Below are 24570 nucleotides of genomic sequence, written 5' to 3' on the forward strand. Positions count from 1 at the left end.
GGTTTCTGTTTTTTTCCTCAAAGAATATTCGCTCCATCCACACGTTATTAATTGTCAAATGATACAGTTGTTGGCTATTAAATTTGTCTTACATCTTTCTTGTTTCCTTGCAGACATTCAAGAGTACTATGAGTTAACTATCCTTGCTGATAGCCAAAGTTCAACCAAACTCTTAGACGATACAGTGACACCTCCCTCTGACAGCTTCTTAGCAGAATTTACGGCCGCATCGGAGCCCACTTTTAGTCAAACCCCCACTCCAGTTTCTGTTGAACCTTGCCAGCCTAAATACATATCTGCAAAAACAAAGTCCCAAGCACCTCTAATTCCATTTGCGACACCCACAAAGCAACCTGCTTCCCTTCCAACAGAGCCTTGTGGTTCTCAGTCACAACAACCCAAGGTCAAGTACCGTGCCCCGCCCCCTCCAATACAGGATATGGCCTTGACATCTACTGTAGAGGAGATTCCAAAGCCCTCGTCCCCCTCTGCAACCACAACTGCAGTAACATCTACTGTGACATCCTGCACAGAGTCTCTGTCAATAAACCAAAATCCGATACCACAAAATGGTACAAATGCACCTCTTGATGCCACCAACGTCATTTTATGTTCAGAATTCTCAAGCACTGTTTCTGAACAGCAAACAAGTACTGCCAGTCCAACTGATCTAGTGACTGTTTCAAACCTCGTCTTAGGCACCATCCAAGGCTTAGTGTCTCACTTTACACCTGACAAACTCACCCGACCTAGCACCAGTAATCACACCAGCCCAGCTCGCAACATGGTCTCAGATGATACAGTCTTCACTTTGACTTTGAATGAAGGTAAAGGCATTGGCAAAAACACTCCAAAATCAAGTCAGACGAGTCCCAGCCAAGTAAAAGTTAGTAGTCATATTCCGACCAGTCCTGCAGAGCCACAAAGCAAAGGACCTCATGAGAGGTATTTAAAAGTTTAATTTACATAGATGTATTTTTACACTTTAACTTACATCCTATTTATATAAAATCTCATTTAGTGAACATTATTCAAATTAATACCTTTTTTGTCACCAGCCCGGGGCCACTGAAAATCACATCGTCTCCCTCTAGCCCTGGTGTAGCCAGTCCGACTGCTCCAAGCCTAGAAGTCAAGGTAAGACATCTCTCTACTGTTTTTGCTGGAATGGAATGGAATTTGGATATTTGTAACTGGATGGCCATGGTTCGGGTCCCATTGCAGACAAGTTCTTAGAGTGATGGTAGTATGCATCCTGAATACTGTTGAGGAGCCCTTGAGCAGGACACTGTTGGACACTTTTTCCTCCGTGTGTTCGTTTAATTTCAGGTAGTGAGAATGTTGGTTGTCCAAATACAGGCTGGAGACAATGAACAGTTTCTTCGAAGCTTTTACTTACAGAATATTCCGAGCACAAATGAGTGACAGACAATGGCTGTAGCAGATCACAAGTGCAAAGATACAGAGGACTTACAGTATTCCCATACTTTCAGCAGGGTCCGCATCACAAACGTATGAAAGGAAAATAAAGAGCATCACAAACTATCTTCATCATAATGACTAAACCAGTTCTAGCTCATAATAACTGGCACATTCCTATGCCCTGGTCTCTCCAGTAAGGTTAACTGATGATTTGCCATGTGTGAGCCAAAGATACGCATCAATAAAGATACGCATCAATAAAGATACACATCAATAAAGATACACTTCAAGTTTTGTGGTCAGATGATACCAAAATGGAACGTTTTGGTCATAATTCCATTAAACGTGTTTGGAGGAAGACGAATGATGAGTTCCATCCCTACTATGTAGCATGGGGAGGGTAGCATCATGCTTTGGGGGTGTTTTTTTGCACAATGGACAGGACGTTTGCACTGTAGGAAGGAGAGGATGACTGCGGCCATGTATTGTGAGATTTTGGGGAAGAACCTCTTTCCCTCAGTCAGAGCATTGAAGACTGATCGTGGCTGGGTCTTTCAATATGACAATGACCCAAAGCACACAGCAAGGAAAACCAAGGAGTGGCTCCGTAAGAAGCATATCAAGGTTCTGGCGTGGCCTAACCAGTCTCCAGACCTAAACTCAATAGAAAATCTTTGGAGGGAGCTGAAACTCCGTTTTTCTGACCTGTCTGATCTAGAGAAGATCTGTGTGGAGGAGTGATTGGAAAAACTTCAAAGGCACAACTTTTTTGACATCAGCTTTCTGGTTTACTCAAGTAATTTGTCATGTGATTGTGAATTTGTTGAACTGACAGCAGAGATACATTCTTGTTGACGACTCGGAGAATATTGTCTGAGAATTTTAACTTGCTCTGGGTTCACTTTGTTTCCCAGTATTAGGTCCTTCCTTTTCACTGTCTTTGGCAGTCTCCCTCAACAAAGTACCGATCCCGATTCGCATCTCACATCTGTGTACAATTGTAACTGCTTTCAAATGACTTGAGCTGAACGTGATGCTTGAGGTAGTCCAGCTTCCATTCTCTCCACACATTTCCTTCTAAAAACTCGCTTGCTGCTTTGGCTTCACATTTTTCTAACCTGACCTTTATTGGTCAAAAAAGAGAAAACAAAGGCAAAATATGAAGAAAAAAAAACACTCATTGGGAGAGCCATAAGCCGCTGCATCCATGTGGGTCTCCATAATCATTTCTACCAAAATGGATGGAGTGATGGTAATTTGAGCCTAGCTAGGTCTAATTTCCACGAGGGGGAAGGTAACTGTTTTCCTTGGGCCCTCAAATAACCTGGTTATTACCTAGTTTAACTAGTTTAACCTACTGCTTATACCAATTTCTTTATATACTGTTTAACTTAGTGGTTATTACCTACCTAGTTATGCCCTGTTTCTAGCCAGTGCCACCACCACTGCCACTTTGTATGTAAATCACAGGGAGATGGACGGCTCGTGCATTGATAAAGAAGGCTTCTGGCTATCTGTCTGTGACATCTAATGTGAATTGCAGGGCATATTGACCATTGAGTCTTAAAAGTATGTCATGGTAATTCACTGTATATGCATGTTTCAATTCGGCGGCATTGGTTCTTGTCTTCCCCTGTGTGGCACTCCCTGCATCGGGGAAAACCCATGAATCTGACTGCTTCGCCAGCAGCCACTGAACAGAGATTTGAAGCATTTTACAAATCGAGGCGAAAACTATATCATTAACCAGAGCTGGGGGGACTCGAGTCGACTTGACTTGTCTATTTTATCACTTGCAACATGCTTGCCAAATACTTAGTGTTGACTTTAGATTTGTTCGCCAAGAGACTTGACTTGACTTTGACTTGAACTATATGACTTAACAAGTCATCTCGTTTAAAGTTTGAAATATGCATTTTAATTTAGACCGCTTGCATTTTTGGTCAGATGTTTTTTCTGGGTGAGGGTCATTCGTGGAAACCTGCCAACAAAGTCTGCGTTGTTGCACAGTTGCCAGTGTGACGTAGCCACCTAGAATTATAACGATGGAAGGAGCTCCATAGATGATATAATTTGGATTCAAAGACACGACGAGGACGATATTCATCTATCACACGAAACCCAGAGTATGCTAATTTTGGATTTTAGCTAACTCTTCAAGCATTAAAATTCAAAGACAGGTTTAGGCCATTTAAAAATAGTCGTGTGATAGTGAACGTTTTAGTACAGTGAAGTAACATGTGTTTGGACGGTTTGATAATTGACCCCTCCATAGAAATTGCATCATCCCGGTCGCTGACCAATCAGAGGCCAGAGATCTGCATAAACCACGCCAATTTTTGGCATCCGCCGTTCCCTCAGACAACATTGCATGGTCCAGTATAGGTTTTGTTAGCGTTTTATCGCGTATTTGGGTTCTTTAACAATAGATATGGTTAAGAGGTGTAGTCACGGACTTTGTAATAGTGACGACAGGTATCCTGAAAGGCTCGTTGGTGAAGTTCAATTCGTACCCTTTCCAAAACTGAAGACCCAGTACGAAAAATGTCTTCGATGGATCAAACTTTGTGGAAGACGGCATGGTCAACTGAATCCATCTAAAATCAACCGGAACAGAAGACCGAGTACGAAAAATGTCTTCGATGGATCAAACTTTGTGGAAGATCGTATGATCAACTGAATCCATCTAAAGTCAACCGGAACAGATATGTTTGCACAAAGGTAAGCCCTATATTTGATTTTCAATACATGTCTCATATAAATGAATTAGCAGATCATCGCTTGCATAACATAGCTACGTGTGAACGATTGACACACTTGATCTGTGTTGAGCGATATTTTGCGATGATCTGACTGCACAAACGTCTTTCTGTTCGGCGGCTACTGAGGTAAGCTAAACCGGACTATGTTTGCACGAAGGTATGCCCTATATTTGATTTTCAATATATGTCTCATATAAATGAATTAGCAGTTCTTCGCTTGCATAACATAGCTACGTGTGAATGATTGACACACTTGATCTGTGTTGAGCGATATTTTGCGATGATCTGACTGCACAAACGTGTCTCTGTTCGGCGGCTACCGAGCTAAGCTAAACCGGACTAGCGAGTCCTAAAAGCCTTCGACGTGCACCGAGACACTATGACTGAAGGAAAGATGTTTGAGGACACTAAAGTAGTGATTGTCGTACTCAATCGGGACTTACGTAGGTTCGGCACTAATTCAAGAATAATTATTGAGGGGACCGCGTGACGTTACACAAAGAAAACAAGAGAAACAACTCGTAAATCAAGCCTCGCCTTCTTTTCCTTCATACGGCGGTTCACAAACGGCAATACAGATACACATACAGATTCTGCACACAAGTGGGATATGTAACACGAAAATAGGAAACTGTCAATGACGAATTCGTCTTGGGGTTATAATATATTGTATTATGTGGCTTCTCGGTCTTCCTCTGACTCCTGAAAGATCTCGCGGTAATATCAATGGTTTCTCCGTCGATATGCATGTAAATACCATTGAAATACCCCTCGCTGAAATACTTGAAGCCCTGCTGTTTGCTTTTCAACGATATTTTACTATTCGCTAAGAATGCGAGTGAGAAATCAGCTGGTAAATCGGACAATTTCGCTCTAGTCTTTTCTTCCTGCGCCGCCATTTTTGCTAATTGTTTGTCTGAGGTTAGCACACGTGGGATGACGTAACTTCAGGAGGCGTGGTTAAGTGCCCTGTATGGTGGGGTCAATTGTTCAAACATTTTGTTTTGGTTCATGGCCACATGAAAGCCTTAATTTTTTCTTCCACACTCTCATGCAGAAAGTAGTACCTAAAATATGACAACTGGGGAAATGCAGAAGTAGTAAAGCAGCATTGCTTGCGTTGTGGAGGTGCAAACAAAAAAGCATAACATTGCACAGCTGTTTGCAGGCATGATGAGAGAGTCTCCCCTTGATGATGCCAAGTGCATTATAGGTCTGCAGTATGAAATCACTTTGCATTATGCGTGACAATTTTAATGTTGACAAAAGTGTGTTCCACTGTTAGTAAGTACAGTACAATATTGTACCTACTTTTGTGTATAATTTTCATACTACTGAGCGTGCGTACACAACTGTCACCTATAAATTGTCATCTGTTGTGTAAGCTTTGTGATAAAGTTATCTGCACTATCTTTTTAAAATATAGACCCCATCATTTGAAATACAATTTTTAGTCTGACATTTGTGAGTTGTCCAGAGTCAGCACTTCTAAATAAATGAACAAATTCACCTGAGTGATTTAATTAAAGTAGAGGACAAAGGAGGAATGAAGATTGTGTTCACATGACTTTTTTTTTTTAAGGATAGCAAAATTTTTGCCCTGTATTATTCCCTTAATTATTAATTTCTTTCATTGTCTATTAGCCCATTAAGTAGACATTAAATTATATTTGAACAACAAAAAAGTCATGACTTTTGCTTAATAGTGTTCTCTTGAGAGCCGTTGAAATTACAAGGCTGACACCACAAAGTACATACAGTTTGTTCAGAAATAAAGTTCACTTGAATTGAGTCTGAAATAGAACTTTACAAATGCTCAGTGCAATAAATCAAATCAGTCTTTATCTCAGTTGTTGTCCATTTAACCTTTAAAAAGGCATGAATATTTTTCGTGTGATTTTTGGAATGCAAAAAGTGACAACACTGAATTGGGACTTGGTTGAGACTTGAAGGTTATGACTTGAGACTGGCACATATGTGACTTACTCTCACCTTTGACATTAAAACCATTCACACATAACAGAGGAAGCACACACATTTTAACTTTTATGAGAAAGTCCTTTTTAATTTTGATGCAAGCAATTTTCATTTTCCTGTGTGGTAAACGTGGGCAATATTTGCTTTGGCATATCCTGTTTCATTGAACCATTAGCGAGGTGGCGAAAGGTCAGCTCAAACCCTAATTTAGTCTATCCTGAAAGATTAATTTGAAAGTTAGTTAAAACTGATCTATTTGTGGAAGTTACTTTAGGGTGAATATTTTTATCATCTTCTTTCACCAATACAATGCTCGAATGGTATTTTTCTTCCTTTGATCTAACTCTAATTTTGTTGTATGTCATAATTGTGTTGTTGGTGACCTCCTGTGCTCCAAGAAAACAAGACTCTCTCATAAGAAGCTTACTATAGGCTGCTTATGGACTTTAGTGGGTTAGCGTTATTTTGGGACAGACAAAGAATGAGAAGAAAATGAGAGTGGGACTCAGTAATGCTGATCCTTCTACTCACCTTCCAAACAGGTGGTGCAGTATTATATTGTAACTGGGAACAGAAAGGTGTACTGACAAGGAGAGGGAATGAGAGCACTTCCCAATCAACTTTACGATATTTGAGCACATCTGCTGCAGGACTATCTTTCTCCAACTCAAGGAAGTCCATATGACTCTGTAGGCTCTACACGGGTTGTGAAGAACTGGACCGTGTCACTAGATGTGGGGATGACCCTGCCTGTACTAGGGCTGACAGCTTTTGGGCTACCACAAGGGCTGCATGTCAAGATGGAGCATCATAACTCTACATCCTCAGTCAATGTAATGTACCTTCATGTATTTAAAGTAGATATTAGTTGGCTGCTAAGCCCCACCCCCCAGTATCACCTTTTGACATTTCATAGTCAAACACAGCACAACAAAATTAGGATTTTAAGGTGGAAAATATACATGAACACTCACAACGGTATTTTTCACCCTTTTTTTAAAAGATTCAATTGTGCACCATAGAAACATAAAAACAAGTCTGATCCAGCATACCTGAAGATTATTTTCATAAATATTAGCCAGTACCATGTTAACAACTGACTTGAACAATTGCAATCCTCCCTTTATTATACATGCTATTGCTTCCTAAATTAGCATGGAGCAAGATATGTCAGCAACAACCAATTCCTCATCCTGTATTGTAATTAGTAATTCCAGAAATCACAGAGATTGCCTGACCCAGAAGAACTTAGTAATTAAGACCAATTAAGCCAGTTCCACATTATAGGTTTAACTGAAAAGGATGATGACCATTAAATTTTAAACACATAAGACTACATACTCAGCACTAACCCTCAATGTAATCCTTCAACTTGAATAGTAATTATGATTATTACTTTTCTCAGTCTCATGTGATTTTGACAGGCGGGAACAACAACCCCACAATTGTCTTAGTCTTATCCTTGTCACGACCCATCTGAACGGGAGTAGGAGCCAAATGCAGGACTCTAACTATGCAAGTTAGTTCGGGGAGAAACGTTTATTATTTCGTGGTCGGGGATTGGGCAGGGAGTCAGGTGGAGCAGTGGTAGTTGGGACGTCGGGCGAAGAGAGCAGGTGAGCGGACAGGCAGGAGTCGGTACACAGGAGAACGATCAAAGCAGGCAGAAGTATCAAAAGGAGTCAGGCTTTCAAGGTTGGTTGGAGAACAGGCGAAGGTCGGTACACACAGGTTGTCGATCAGGGATACGGGAGTACTCGAACGTGACATGAAGCTCAACGATCTGCCCGGGACCAGTCGTCATTGGGGTCATATAAATACACAGAATAATCAGCCCGCATGAGGCCCAGGTGTGCGCCTCCCAATCAGCGCAACTGCGCGGACACCCGCACAGCCCGGGCTGGAGCGGCAGGATCATGACAATACCCCCCCCCCCCAAAAGGCATGGCTCCCAGACGTGCCTAAACGAAAGAAACAGACAATAATTAACACAGGCAGGGGTGGGCGGAAGGGTGGTCCGGAGGAGGGCACGCCCCCAACCCCCCCCACCCCGAAACCCAGTCTGATGGCCATCCAGGCCACCAAACGCAAGGCGTCCGGGTCAGGAGGACGACCCGGACGCCAAGCACCAGGATCCCCACGGGGTGATTCGGGCAGACGAGCTCTGTGAGAAACCAAACGGCGAAGCAGGAACCAGACCGAGGCAGGCCTCTGCTCTGGACGAGAACCTTCTACGCCGTGGTTGCGAGACGACCAGGGACAGGTCGCCACCGAGGCTTGGTCAGGAGGCAGCCGTGGATTGGTCACCAACGAGGCCAGGTCATGAAGCAGCTGGGAGCCATCAGGAGCGACGAGGATGATGGAGAGAAGGACCAGAGCCATGACCGCCACCATCCCGAAGTCTCTCCACCTCCGGGGTGGCTCCACAGAACTCCCCAGCTCCTCCTCCTGGACGGGAACGTGAGAAGGCGGCAGCAGCGCCATCACCACCTCCTCCTCCTGGACGGCAACGTGAAAAGGCGGCGTCAGTGCCACCACCTCCTGGACGGCAACGTGAGGAGGCGGCGTCAGTGCCACCTCCTCCTGGACGGCAACGTGAGGAGGCGGCGTCAGTGCCACCTCCTCCTGGACGGCAACGTGAGGAGGCGGCGTCAGTGCCACCTCCTCCTGGACGGCAACGTGAGGAGGCGGCGTCAGTGCCACCTCCTCCTGTACAGCAACGTGAGAAGGCGGCGACACCATCGCCACCTCCTGGACGGGAACATATGGACGTGCCCGTCGCAGCAGGAACAGGGGACGACCGCGGGCTGGTCGTCGACGAAGCAGGAACGGGGAGCGACCGCGAGCCGGTCGCCACTGGTACTCCAGGGCACGGACGAGAAGCGGGTACAGAGACGTCGCCACCTCCTGGACAGCAACGTGAGGCGGCATCGGGTCGGTCCCCACTGCCACGTGAGCTTCCAGTGCATTAGTTGAAACAGCAACCTGGGCGTGGCGCGGTGGCGGATCCGTTTCCGGGACGACATGAACGAGAGTCAGCAGAGAGTCAGTCGAAATTGACACGTGGGCGTGTCTCGGGAGCGGGTCAGTTCCAACTGCCGCGTGAGCTCTGTTCGGAACAGCCAAAACTTCGACGTGGGAATGGCGAGGAGGTGGAGCCGTTTCCACAGCTACGTGCGCTTGGCTAGGTGGCGAGTCCGTTCCCACTACGACGTGCACTTGGCAAGGTGGCGGGTCCGTTCCCACTGCAGCGTGCGCTTGGCGAGGTGGCGGGTCTGTTTCCATGGCGACATGAACGAAAGTAGGCAGAGAGTCAGTCGAAACTGACACGTGGGCGTGTCTCGGGAGCGGGTCAGTTCCACCTGCCACGTGAACCTGCCGGGTTCCCGGGTAGATGGTCAAGCGGGTTCCCTCATATGGATTGGTGTACTTGGACCTACCGGGCGAAGACGCTCGGGTGCTGGAAATGTGGGGAGGTGAAACAAACTGACTGGAATGAAAGACCGGGCAAAGAGATTCATAATCAAAATCATCGGAGTCGTACTCAGGCAGCCGGTCATACAAATCAAGGTCCTCCTCATATTCCGAAAAGTCAGAGTCTAGAAGAATATGAGGAGACGGATGGGTCGTGTTCGGGACGTATTCATACCTCGCTGGCGGAGCGTAAGACACTGAAGCGGAGGACGTCAAGGAGCCTACCCGGATCGGACAGGCTTGGTCCTCCGGCAGACGGTCTACCTTGCGTCGGTCTCGGCGACGCCGGGTCTTTCCTGCTGAGTCCTGTTTTGGCCAGATCGTTTTGTCACGACCCATCGGAATGGGAGTAGGACCCAAATGCAGGACTCAGACGATGCAAGGTATTTCGGGGAGAAACGTTTATTATTTCGTGGTCGGGGATCAGGCAGGCAGTCAGGTGCAGCAGCGGTAGTTGGGACGTCGGGCAAATAGAGCAGGTGAGCGGGCAGCCAGGAGTTGGTACACGGGAGAACGATCAAAGCAGGCAGAAGTGTCAATGGAGTCATGCTTACGGGGTTGGTCAGAGAACAGGCGAAGGTCGGTACACACGGGTTGTCGATCAGGGATACGGGAGTACTCGAACGGGACATGAAGCACAACGATTTGCCCGGGACCAGTCGTCATCGGGGTCATATAAATTCATAGAATAATCAGCCCGCATGAGGCACAGGTGTGCGCCTCCCAATCAGCGCAACCGCGCAGACACCCGCACAGCCCGGGCTGGAGCAGCAGGATCATGACAATCCTTAGTGTTATAAATTTTGAATTTTAATTTAGACTCGAAGTTTTTTTTTGGGTAACATCTAAGAAATTGATCTGTAACATTATTATTTACTGCCTTCACACACTGGCATACATTCCAGTCATTTCATGTCTTAAAATATTTAAGAATTACTTGGTGGTATATGTATAGAAGGCAGTTTAGTTTTGGATATCTATCATTTGCAGGAGCCCTTACCTTTTTAGTTTTGAAGCTTGGACCCTCAGCTGGAAGCCATTTTAGAGACTGTTGGTAGTGTCGATTTAAGCAGTGTATTTAACTTAACACCCCCAAAAAAACTGTTGAAATCTGTAGTGTGTCAGGTTGACCTAATGGGCAGACAATGGTTGTGAGCTTGGCTTGGTTGAATTGGAGCAAGAGTCAGTGAAATGGTTTGCCATGACATCTCTGAGTACAACCAGTCTCTCTCTCACTCGAGCTATTTTTCTCTGTATGGGCCTACCTGCAGTCAGGTCTGTGAAAAGAGATTGATATTTCTGGTATCTCAATATTGTACCTATTAATTTTTGCTGTACTTTTGTTAAATAACGGATATTTTTTTCTTGCTTCTTCAAAATATAATTTTGTATATTTATTAATACTTCAAAATGTTGTGTATATTTTAGATAAACATTTTATTTCTTTCATAATCTCAACACATTTCTTCAGTTACTGTACATACCTCTGATGATGTACAGTATGTGGGCACATTTTATTAGATTTTACAGCATAATGTGTATTTTATTAATTGTTGCTTCATGAAAAGAGGTGCCATAGCTCAGTGGTTAGAGCATTGGTTTGGTAAACCAGGGGTGGTGAATTCGTATCTCACTGGGACCTCTACTCCCCAAAGAGAGGTTGCGTCAGGAAGGGCATCTGGTGTAAAAACTGTGCACAATAAATATGACCGTTCATCTGAGATGTCACGCTGTGGCGACCCCTGACTGTACAAGCCGAAAGAAACTTACTTACTTTTTAATGCTTCATGATATCATTATTTTTGGAATATATAATCCTGACTAGTCATGATACAAATGTAATCATTGTATTGACATTCGGCTCTTTGCTGTCTTTGGTCTAACCCACAGTTATTTGCCATATCATAATACTGTCATGCTACACCTGACACTGATTTTTATTGGCCTGATCAGAATAAAATGATAGTTGGCATTTTTTTGCGGCTCGGTAGATCTGTTTTAATGTCATAATCTGCTGATCCGATCAATGACTTCATTAAAAGACATTTACTCCGCGTCACCGTCGTGCACAGTATATTCAAATCCAAAAACTAGTTTTTTTTATATAGTATTATATATATTTTTTTTGTCATTACTTTTGTTGAAGTACTGTCCTGATATGTTGGCCAATAAAGTTATTAAAAATTGTCTGCGAGGGACAAGACTGCTGTAACAAGACGAAACGTAATGCGCAGATCAGACTCCAACACAAGTTTGCTCTTTCACAATTGCAACATGTCAGAATAACTGAAATAAAATCTTGTATTCCGATACCACCACATCTTTTTTTTTTTTACAATCAGTGGAATTTTATTTTGTCAACTCAAATGCGACCAGATACAGTTGTTAGCGTAGGGATGACAACACCAGTGTATCGCACAGAAAATTAGGGGAAAAAATGTTTGCTGGTGGTCACCGGTTCTCAGGATATGAGGGGATGTTTGTATAAAACTTGCTTGTGGTATTTTCACATACTTTTGATTAGATTCAGCTCGCATGCAAGAAACAAAACATTACGTAGCCTACCAAGCGAGTACTAGCACTTGTGGTTGTGTGTAAACATGCTGCTGTTCTGTTGAACGCATGGTGTGACCAGAGTAGGGAATTTCAACCTTTATGGAACCAAGGCACATGCTTTACAGTTGAAATATCTCATGGCACACCAGAAAACAGAAATGTCTTGAAAAACTAGATACAGTAATTGCTCTATGTACGTACTGTCGTCTAAAGTGAAGAAAATAAGTATTTGAACACCCATGTTGCAAGTGTTCCCACTTAGAAATCAAGGAGGGGTGTGACATTTTCAGTAGGTAGTAGTAGGTGCATGTCCACTGTGAGAGAGATAATCCAAAAAGAAAAATCTAGAAATCACAATGTATGATTTTTTTTAACGATTTATTTGTGTGATACAAGTGCAAATAAGTATTTGAACACCTGAGAAAACCAATGTTTATATTTGGTAGAGGTGCCTTTGTTTGCAATTACAGAGGTCAAACGTTTCCTGTAGTTGTTCACCAGTTTTGCACACACTGCAGGAGGGATTTTGGCCCACTCCTCCACACAGATCTTCTGTAGATCAGATAGATTTCTGGGCTGTCGCTGAGAAAAACGGAGTTTCAGCTCCCTCCAAAGATTTTCTATTGGGTTTAGGTCTGGAGACTGGCTAGGCCACGCCAGAACCTTGATATGCTTCTTACGGAGCCACTCCTTGGTTTTCCTCTCTGTGCGCTTCGGGTCATTATCATGTTGAAAGAAAGGAAAGAAGTTGTTCCCCAAAGTCTCATAATACACGACCGCGGTCATCCTCTCCTTAATATCGTGCAGTCTTCCTATCCCATGTGCAGAAAAGCACCCCCAAAGCATGATGCTACCACCCCCATGCTTCACAGTAGGGATGGTGTTCTTGGGATGGAACTCATCATTTGTCTTCCTCCAAACACGGATAGTGGAATTATGACCAAAAAGTTCAATTTTGGTCTCATCTGACCACAAAACCTTCTCCCATGACTCATTGGTCATCGGGTTAGGGTTAGGTTTGATTGAAACTTTTTATGCATACAAATTAATATACAAGCAAAGACTAATGATTGCTTCCAATATACAACTTCTTCAGAGGCTGTTGTATCCAAAATCTTCCACACAATAGCACTACATGAGTGTGTCACAAAATAATCAAAATTTTCACACAATAGTCACAACTTTTTCAAAATTAGCTGAGCAGTTGAAAACACCAAATATGCAGTTCTGGAACTGTAATGTGCCTGGATAAAGTGGACCACCTAAATATTAAGTTAAAACATCTCGAGGGCTGATCAGGTTATTATATTCAAAAGTGTAATGTACTGCATGAGGAATTGTGATGTTTGGAGCCTTTTTGGATATTGAATTGTTTCACTGGATACTCACACTGACAACCATGCACATACACAGATTACATAGTTATTTCCGTGCTGGCTGACCTACAAATGTTAACATGTAGTGCATGCCTGGGAGGCATATGAGGTTGCATTCTCTCTGTTTATCTGTCACTTCCTTTTTTAATTAAACATGTCTATCTTACTTTTTTCTCAGCCTGCTGCTGTGGTCTTCCGTAATGTTATTTGGCAGTATTTAACATTAAACATTTTCTGACAAATCGTTTTTCTTTTTCTCTTTCCACAATGCCTGTGGCAATAGCAGATGTAGTCATTTGTCTGTGGTTGTGGTGCATGTACATGGAGACAGCAGGACCTCCAGCTGCTTCATAGCAATCAAAATATCAGATCTCAGAAAAAAAAGAAAAAAATATGAGAGCTCAAGCTCTTTTGAATGATCAGAAAAAAATTTAAACTCCTGAGTTTAAACCAGATTGAGCTTTCATGTTCTAATCATCGCTGCTTCTATATTTGTTTCGATTAAAACTTTTCATAGGTCAAAGAAGGTAATATGCCATTATGATATTAAATTATAATATGCTGTACAATTAAAAAGAAATACAAAGAAATGGTGACACACAAACAATGAAAACATGTCACCTTTTGCAGACATTGAAAAAGGGGCGACGGGACAGAAAACTGCTTGGGTATGTGTGAAGGTCCTGATACGTTTTTTTCTTTTCCTTTTTCTTTTTGTAATGTAGTTTTAGTATGAGCCGCTAATCCCCACAACAGACGCGGTAGTGGTGGAGCCTATGCCAAGCTATAATCAAGCAGAGGCGAGGTACACCCTGAACTGGTTGCCAGCCAATCGCAGGGCAAATAGAGACAGTCACAATCACACTTAGAGGCAATTTAGAGTCTCCAATTAATGCATATACAGTTTTAGTTTAGGATTTTTCTTAAACTGATACACGTGTTTCAAATTACTCTTAATATGTTATCAAAGCTACTTGGTCCTGTCTTTCAACTAAATTCATTTAGTAACTGGCAAACAATAAATGCCCGAGTAACTGTACTCTTAGCATCCTCTACATTTGTTGTGTTGCTTATTTGTTTAAGACCGTACAAGACAAAACATTGCTATAGCTAGCAGAGAGGAAGAAAAGTTGTTTGAAAGAAGTTAGGAGAGAAAAAGGAAAGGAGAGTGTGGAAAAAGATGAGAAGGATTTCCTTCCTACTCTGTGCAGGTCAGGTTCTCTGTCACTCATTGAGCTTGCTGTTGAAAGGCGGGGCAAGAGGCTGTGGAGCAAAGAGCAGGACGAAGAGAGCGAGTGGGAGAGAGAGGGAAAATCGAGGAAGAAAGAGAGAGGGGAATAGCGATAGAGCAACAGAGGCAAACATTCAGATAGTGAGAGAACATGGATGGCTGGCACAGCTGCTGCAAAGAGGGACAAGAGAGACCACATCCATACTGACACTTGCATACACAGACTTATTTGCACATGCACAAAAATTAATCCTCACATACACACACACATGCTGACAACAACAAGAGACACACGTGGTGACATATTTTGGTCCACACATCTACACGCAAGTACCTTGGACATGCGTCGCTCGGCTGCTTAACACTCTTTGAGGATTATGCTGAAGAATATGTTGGTGAAGATGAAAATGATGAAGAGCAAGAGGGAGACGATGCTGGCCTGCCAAAGCTGAGGACCACAACCAGGCGGTGGGGGGGCAGGGGTGGGTGTGTTTGTGGGGCAGGATGGAGCATGGTTAAAGAAGTCATGCATGTTTGTGTGTGTGTGAATCTGAATGTGTGTGACAGTGTGCATGCATCACAGTCAATTGTGTGAGTGAAGGCAAGGATGCCCCCCCAGCGCAGGGCCAGCTAGCTAACGTTAGCCACATGTTGTGCCACTGCAAAGTAGCATGCACCAACAACACGATATCTCTGATGTTTGGATGCAAGGTAGGTTGAAAGTTTGTGTGTAAGAGTGTGAATGTGCCTGTCTTTTGTTAAGTAACTATTTCATTTATCCATTGTCCAAACTGCTTATCGTCACTCAGGTCGCGAAGTTGCAGGAGTCTACCCCAGCTATCTTCGGGTGAGAGGCGTGGTACACTCTAAACTGGTCACCAGCCATTCACATTTAGTATCTGTTATAGAAAAACACACAAAACTGTGAAGGGACATTTGCGTGCTGTTGGTTGAAGTCATAATTTACGGTAAAAGCGGATTGTGTTTTACTTGCTAACCTTACTCTCATAGCAATTTGTCAAATGATTATCCAAATGTTTGAACATTTTAAATTAATGGAAAGTATTTTTAACCATTGACTTTTATGAGATATACTGCAGTTGTAATGTGTAGTGTCTAACTGGCTGCAGGATTACTAAAAGACATTTTACAAAACTTGGTGGAGTAGTTGTTCACAGTCTTGAGAAAGTTGGAGTTGGGAAAATGGATAAAGCACAGAGTTGTGATAGTTTGTTGTCCTTGATGATCAATTTGTCAAACAGGGTGAACGATATACAGTGAAAAAAACAAGTATTTGCACAACCTGCTATATTGCAAGTTCTCCCACTTAGAAATCATGGAGTAATCTGAAATTTTCATCGTAGGTGCATGTCCACTGTGAGAGAGGTAATCTAAAAAGGAAAAACGCAGAAATCACAATGTATGATTTTTTTTTTTTTTTTTTTTTTTTTTAGCGATTTGTGTGATACACCTGCAAATAAGTATTTGAACATGTCTATAAGCTAGAATTCTGACCCTTAAAGACCTGTTAGTCTGCCTTTAAAAGTCCACCTCCATTCCATGTATTATCCTGAGTCAGATGCACCTGTGTGAGGTATGTTAGCTGCATAAAGACACCTGTCCACGTCATACAATAGGTAAGACTCAAATTTGTAACATGGCCAACATGGCTGGAAAGGACTGCGGAGAAATTGCCAAACAGCTTGTTGGAAAAAGGTCCACTGTTGGAGCAATCTTTTGAAAATGGAAGAAGCTAAACATGACAGTCAACCTCAATTGGAGAGGAGCCCCATGCAAGATATCACCTCATGGCGTCTCAATGATCCTTTCAAAGGTGAGGAATCAGCCAGGACTACACGACAGGACCTGGTCAATGACCTGAAAAGAGCTGGGACACCGTTTCCAAGGTGACTGTTGGTAATACACTAAGACATCATGTTTTTAAAATCATGCATGGCACGGAAGGCTCCCCTGCTTAAACCAGCACGTCAAGGCCCGTCTTAAGTTTGGCAATGACCTTTTGGATGATACAGTCATGGGAGAAAGTTTTGTGGTCAGATGAGACCAAAATTGAACTTTTGGGTCATAATTCCACGGACTGTGTTTGGAGGAAGACGAATGATGAGTTCCATCCCAAGAACACCATCCCGACTGTGAAGCATGGGGGTGGTTGCATCATGCTTTGGGGGTGTTTTTCTGCACATGGGACAGGACAATTGTACTGTATGAAGGAGAGGATGATCTCGGCCATGTATTGTGAGATTTTGGGGAACAACCTCTATCCCTCAGAGTGTTGAAGATGGGTCGTGGCTGGGTCTTTCAACATGACAATGACCCGAAACACACAGCTGGGAAAACCAAGGAGTGGCTCCCTAAGAAGCATATCAATGTTCTGGCATGGCCTAGCCAGTCTCCAGACCTAAACCCAATAGGAAATCTTTGGAGGGAGCTGAAACTCCGTTTTTCTCAGCGACAGCCCAGAAACCTGTCTGATCTAGAGAACATCTGTGTGGAGGAGTGGGCAAAAATCCCTCCTGCAGTGTGTGCAAACCTGGTGAACAGCTACAGGAAATGTTTGGCCCATGCAATTGCAAACAAAGGCTACTCTACCAAATATTAACATTGTTTTTTTCAGGTGTTCAAATACTTATTTGCACTTGTATCACACAAATAAATCGTTAAAAAAAAAAATCATACATTATGATTTCTAGATTTTTCTTTTTAGATTTTCTCTCTCACAGTGGACATGCACCTACGATGAAAATGTGGGAGAACTTGCAATATAACAGGGTTTTCAAATACTTGTTTTCTTCACTGTACAGTGTTCCCTCATTTAACGCAGGGGTTACGTTCTAAAAAAATACACACATTAAGTGAAAACCTTGTAGTAGTAGATTTTTTTAATTCTTGCTTTTTCATTCATTACATATTTTTTTTACAGGATATGCCTTTATCATTTATGCTTTTTTATTTACAGTTTGTTTTTTCATTTATAGTTTTTTTTTCCATTTCCAATGTTTTAAGGCTATTCAACCCCGAACCACACACTTTATAAACGCTATAAACAGACTTTACAAACGGCCCTCCGTCCATTTTCTTCTGCTTTCTTTTTTTAGGACTGGGTATAAGAGTTTTCCTACAAAAAAAAATTCTTATAGTTTTTCCAAATAAATTTAATTTTAATGATCAATCTATGAGGTTGTACACGGTATAAATAGCGACTCTGCCGTAGCATCCTTGGTGCAGGTGTCTTGCTAGTGGAAAAACATAGCTATGGGACATTGTTGGCGCTCTTTTTTTATTTTCTTCTGGGTGTGAATATTCTTATAAACAGACATGCCACCTTTGAATGTTTGACAACTGAAGCCACGACGCTTTATGCGTGGTCCGCCAAAACGCTTCGGGGCCTGCTGGCCGCCTGAAGTACTTAGAGTGGGCGAGCTGCAATAAGTAGATCAAAGCAACCTGTTTTGATTCAAAATTTCAAATATGATTTCAAATGTCTGTAGCTTTTGTCAACCTGGGGATGGGATGATTGTCTTTAAAATACATCCACATACACATTTGACTTATCAGCTTATTGTGTGAGCAGGATGGCAGCATTCCATCAGGAACTAATTGGAACTAATTTCACCAATGCCACTCAGTTTTCAGTGATAGTGCAGGTACTAGTTCATTGTTTGAAAACTTAGCTTTGTGCATGTGAGCGCCTGTTTTTCAAAGGCGTACACACTCATACCCACATGGAGAATCAGACGAAGGATCTTTGCCCATCGCTATCTCTGCTTGTCTTAGAAACCATGTTTCATGTTTGTTTCACATCACAGACATTTTTTTTTCCTAATGACTGGGCACCTGTACACACCGTTTTTTTTTTAACAGTGATTGCCCACCCCAAGTACCACCGCAAATATCAGCCTTTATATACGTGAGGCTAAAAAGCTTTTGATATCCTGTCATATTGTGGTGAAAAAAATGATTTAACAGTATGCATTCCGGATGCTTCTACCAGAAGTTACATGTGATTAAGTTTTCTTCCATGTCATAAAATAGTAGGGTGCTGTGTTGTAGGTTGGAACTCTTGTTATCAAACTGATCATACTGAACTGTGCTCTCAAACTTTGCTATTGTGATCAGGCACCTATTATCATCCTATTGCTGAGGGGGGAAAAAAAAGGTTGCATCGTGTCATTTGTACTGCTTGATGACATCCAATGTTTTAAACGTTTAAACCCTTACTTCCACCATACTCATATGAATGAACAAGTTGATCTTAAATTATACCACATCTTTTACACACACACCATTGTGTTCTTATTCATTATTTATCATATTGAAGAAAAACAAATCTTGAATTTTTTTAAAAAATGAACCGTACTAAGACTAGAACCCAGTTCATTGTAAAAAGGCTTCCCAGTTACTGTAACTTTACTTATTCTAATTGAACAATGGACTTAATCCTACTAATTAGAATTAAAACAACAGTTTTTACCAATTAAACCTTATAGTAAACCTCTTAATTCTCTTATCACATAGACAAATCAATAAATGCAGTTTATTCATGCAGCCATGGTGTCCCATACATCTACTTTCACATTGCAGGAATATGAGCTTAAAACCTCACTTACTGTTGTGCTTTACCTTGCGCCCTGAAACCAAAAGAGACCAAACAAGATAACTGCCACGATATTTTCTGGTTAGTTTGGCATTATGTTGTTTGTCTTTGCTAGATTTTGTTCAAAATGTGGCTTTGACCGACCCTCTGGGACTGATTTGATATAGTGTAAGTTTTCTTTATGAAAGAGGCTGATGCCTAATTGAATCAACTAACTGGTGACTAACGGATCTTGCTAATAGGCTAGGTGTACTGGATGAAACAATAAACCGATGTGACTGGATAGCCCTCTGAAAAGGTGAGAGACACAACTATCTGTAACAGACCCCATTATTGATACAGAATCCGCCACAAACCCTGAGATACATTGGTTGGAGAGCAATGGACCAGATATCGCGAGGCTAGCTAGTTTTTGCACTAATTTGTAGATTCCACTCTTAGTAATGTGGGACCCCGAAAAGAAACTTGGATGAGGACACACATTCAGGGACTGTATGTGCCGAAGCTGTGTGATTTTTTAAAAAAAAAAAAAAAAAAAAAAAAAGGGTGGGAGTGTGGCAAGCGATGCATGTGTGCAGTGTGCTTGAATGGCACCATGTGCAAGACTCCTCATGGGTCTTAAATATTTATATATTTACAAAAAGTATTGTAATGGTCTATTAGAATAATTCATGTATTTGAAAATACATGTACAAAAGATTTGATTTTTTTTTTCAAGTGCCATAAAGCAATAATATTCTGGGATTAGTGGTATTTTACACGTTTGTAAATATGTTTAGATAAAGTCAATTAAATGTTTTTTATGAACGTCTCCATCAAAAAATAACTATCACATTGTTTCTGTACCGAATAGAATCATATTGCCCCCGCACTAATTGATTTGTACCCCTCATATTGAACTCAATCGCATGAAATTTTGCCCTGAAAGACATTTTTAATTTAATCTCAATCTATACATCTAGATATGGATCAAAAAGGCCTCATGCCAAAGATTCCCACCTCCACCTGTTTGAGTTAAGTACTGTGAGTTTATGGAAAATAGCGGTGAAGTGAATGGAGTTAACACTCTGGACAAGACATTGCAGTGCCGGACAATGGAAGCAGGGCATTGACAGTTAGTGGAGGCATCGGACAGAATGTTGATGACAAATCATTATTGGTTGCCTTTGTTGGGCCACCATGTGTCCATCCAGTATAAACAAATGTGTACTCAAGTATCAGTCAATGGAATAGGACCAGAACAGGGATCAGAAATGGAGGTGGCAATAATGTACAAGGGCCACATTAATTCTGATAGTCATTTGTCTGAAGAATCAGGTGTGATATTTTAAGGAGGAATCACGTTATGTATGGTAAGTAGGGAGGTGTCTGTTTGGAATCAGAATGATAGTTTTCTGGTGATAAGGCTCCTGTCCACCAGTCTTGGCATACAAATTTTCCCAAACCATTTCAGGGAATCAAAAAATAGAGGTTCACAATACTTATCTCAACTAAGTTCTTCATTTTGTCTACTGTGTCCTTTTTTGCTGGGCATTCCTTACATATGCTAAAGGAATCCACAACTTCTTCCTGAGCATTCAAGTATTACATAACATCAGAACACAGGGGATGAGCACTGACTAAAATTGTCTGAAACTCTTAAGTGGAATTCCAGCTCATAAAACATTAATATTCTACGATGTAGAAGATGAATTTTGCTTTCAAATGGAAAAACTGTGTACACTCTGTGACACAAACCTCAAATAACTTTGTAGAGGTGTTTATCTAGCTATCAATGTATCTATGAACTGTCTATGAAAAAAAATCCAAAAATGCACTGCAAAAAAGTCAGGAAAAATACACAACCATCTTCACAAACTGTTTATTAAATATATTTTTATACCACCCGGATTCCCTGGATTATTATGGTTTATAGTCATTTGAAATAGAAGGAATTTAAAGCTTCATGTACAGTAGATGCTGTGTTTACAGGATATATATGTTTGTGAGGGTGTGTATGTAGATTATATATATATATATATATAAGGCGGAGCAGTGGATCAGATGGAAAGTGTTGGCCTCACAGTTCTGAGGTCGCAGTTTCAATCCTGGACCCGCCTGTATGGAGTTTGCATGTTCTCCCTGTTTCTGAGTGGGTTTTCTCTGGTCAGTCCGATTTCCTCCCACATCCCAAAAACATGCAACATTAATTGGACACTCGAAATTGCCCCTAGCTGTGATTGTGAGTGCGGCTGTTAGTCTCGATGTGCCCTGCAATTGGCCGGAAACCAGTTCAGGGTGTACCCCACCTCCTGCCCGTTGACAGTTCGGATAGGCCGCAGCACTACTCGCGACCCTTGTGCAGGGATGAGAATTTTCCGCGGATTCGTGGAATTCCGAGTTTTTTCAGATGAAAATGTCATTGTTGTGAAACATGTAAATACGTTGAGAAAATTGGGGGAGAGGGGGCTTGACACAGGGCGAGGCTGTGCTCAAGACTGGCCATCTGCATCTATCGGCAATGCTCATTGTGAAATTAGTCACAGTTGTGATAGCGGAAAACGGCATTGTTACCTGTTTACGGCATTGCTATGACTTATAAGTGCAGTAGCCTATTTGATATAAATTTCACTGTCTACATTTTTATGTCTGAAGTTTGGCAAAAATTATTTTGGTTGTTTGGACTCATATTTTAAGTTTTCAGAATATTATGATTGCCCTGCATTTACACTGTTCGAAGTAACCAGAGGTCACCATTTAACAGTGCGTTTTATAAAAAAATGTTGTGCCCCGAGGGCAGACATTTTCAGTGTTTTTCCAAATTAGGCATTCTCAACCCTGCTTGTGAGGATAAGCGGCTAAGAAAATGGATGGATATACAGTAGGTGTGTGTTGGTGTGTGTGTGTGGGTGTGTGCGTGTCTATGTATGTATGTATATGTATATATGTGTGTGTGTGTCCATCCATTCATTCATCTTCTACCACTTATCAGAGGTCGGGTTGCGGGTGAACTAGCTTTACCTGGGATGTCAGCATGTCATGGGTCGTCCCCTGGGTCTCCTTCTGGTCAGACATGCCCGGAACACCTCACCAGGAAGGCATCTGAATCTGATGCCATCTCATCTCGCTCCTCTCAATGCGGAGGAGCAGAGGCTCTACTCTGAGCCACTCCCTATCTCTAATGGAGAGCCCAGACACCCTGCGGTGGGAACGTAGTATAAATAGGATCGTGGGATAGATGTACAGTGCTGTGAAAAATTATTTGCCCCCCTCCTGACTTTTTTTTCATATCCATCACATACACAGGTTTCAAATCATCAAACTAAATTTAACATCACTCAAAGACAACCCAAGGAAAAACAAAAGGCAGTTTTCAAATGTCAATTCAATTTATTTAAGGCAAAAAGGCAAAAAATCCAAACCTTTCTAACCCCAGTGAAAGGTTATTGCCCAACCTAATAATGGGTTGTGCCATCCTTGGTAGAAATAACAGAAATCAAGTGTTTCCGGTAATTGATAATGAGTCTTTCATATCGCTCTGGAGGAATTTTTTCCCTCTTTGCAGAATTGTTTCAACTCTGCTGTATTGGACGTTTTTCTAGCATGAACTGCTAATTTAAAGATCCACGTACACCAAAGGCATGATTTTTAGTATATTTTTAATTAAAAAAAAAAAAAAGGCTGTCGGTTTTTTCATCTCACAGCATGATTTTGACGTATATGGCTTTTTGTAACTCCCGCCATGAAAATCCTCTTGAGGGTTTTGTATTGGAGAAGAAGCAGGAAGTGACATTATCAGCAGGAGCGCACTCGAGCGGCCTTGTGTGTTTATACCAGTTTTACCTGCAGGAAGGTAGCTCTTTGTTCCTTCGTGTTAGCCCAAATGCCGGCTCGTTGTAATGCTCGATATTGGTCGAACACTCGGGAGGATGGATTCGGTCTTCACACTTTTCCAAATGACCCGGTTCGTCGTGAAAAATGTATTGCACAGGTGCAAAGGACGAGAGCTTCGTGGGTTCCAAATGACAGATCGGTGTGTATAGAGCTATTGAAAAAATAATAGTTGGGGCAGGAGGGAACGTAATCCCTCTTTCAGCACGCAACAACAATGCTCCACGATGGCTCGTCGCGGCACCGGGCTGGGGTGGCTCGTCACGCTGCGCCGCCGGGGTGGCTTGTCGCACTGCGGGGCCGGGCCGCTTTACACCGTTGTCGTTGCTCACGGCTGATTACGCTACATAATGTCATACATACTGTCAGGGAGTCTCTTGTTAGTTAGAAGTGATCCAAATATCATCTAAATATGGCTTGAAATGATAGGGTAATATTGCCCCAGTCACTTCACTCGATTGTGAGATGCTCTCTTCTTCAAAAAGAGCTTCTGTGTCAGAAGGGGCGTCAAAAAAATCCCAAAATCTCTGTTGTTCCTCTCCCATAGTAAGTGCCACTAGTGTTCTCAATGGCGAATGCTCCAATGTGACGTCTGCTGATGAAGTTACAGGCAATATGGCTACCACTTGGATGTCAAGTGAGACTTCTGCAACTTTGCCCATGGATGACACGGTCTCTGCTCATATTAATTTTTTTGTATAGACATTGAAGTGAATAATATGTCAATTTTTCATTACAATATCTAGTGTAGAATGTTTATAGGCATGTCACCTGGGCTTTAAGGTCATACCACATCATCTCAATCGGATTTAAATCCAGACTGTGACTTGGCCACTTCTTGAGCCATTCTGAGGTGGACTTGGTGGTGTGTTTCAGTTCATTGTACTGCTGCATGATTCAAGAGCACTTGAGTTTGAGGGCACGAACTGATGGCCGAACATTCTCCTTCAGGATTTTCCCTCGTCCTCCTCATCTGTCTGTCGGGGAGTCTGTTGTTAGTAGAGAGGTGAACTGCATATTGTCTAAATATGACTCGAAACGTTATGGCAAAATGGCCCAGGTTGTGTCACTCGCTTCCGAGATGTTTTCTTCCTCAAAAAGCGTGTCAGTCTCAGAACGGGCGTCAGAAAAATCCCAAAATTGTGGAAGAAACAAGAGGAAGCAGAACTTGAGGTAACATAAATGGAAATGCTGAGGTTCTCGCTTGGTGTGAACAGGTTGGATAGGAGTAGAAATGATATCATTAGAAGGACAACCAAAGTTGGATGTTTTGGAGACAAGGTGAGA

At 42.2% G+C, this 24570-nt stretch overlaps 1 protein-coding gene across 16 annotated transcripts in view; it reads left to right on the top strand.

The window, feature by feature from the left end:
• LOC133503106 (discs large homolog 1-like protein) overlaps positions 1-24570 on the top strand; it is a 138137-nt gene that overhangs the window by 9686 nt on the left and 103881 nt on the right. For 10 of the 16 annotated variants that reach the window (XM_061824298.1, XM_061824295.1, XM_061824296.1 and 7 more), the window contains 2 exons: positions 114-945; positions 1059-1137. In XM_061824298.1, coding sequence (XP_061680282.1) covers positions 114-945; positions 1059-1137 — 911 coding nt within the window. Of the gene's footprint in view, positions 1-113; positions 946-1058; positions 1138-14793; positions 15510-15607; positions 15646-24570 lie in introns of those variants that run through there. The other 6 variants (XM_061824306.1, XM_061824309.1, XM_061824311.1 and 3 more) reach the window with 6 other exon arrangements.

Source organism: Syngnathoides biaculeatus, chromosome 7 (assembly GCF_019802595.1).
Source record: "Syngnathoides biaculeatus isolate LvHL_M chromosome 7, ASM1980259v1, whole genome shotgun sequence".
In the NCBI taxonomy this organism is placed as follows: Eukaryota; Metazoa; Chordata; class Actinopteri; order Syngnathiformes; family Syngnathidae; genus Syngnathoides; species Syngnathoides biaculeatus.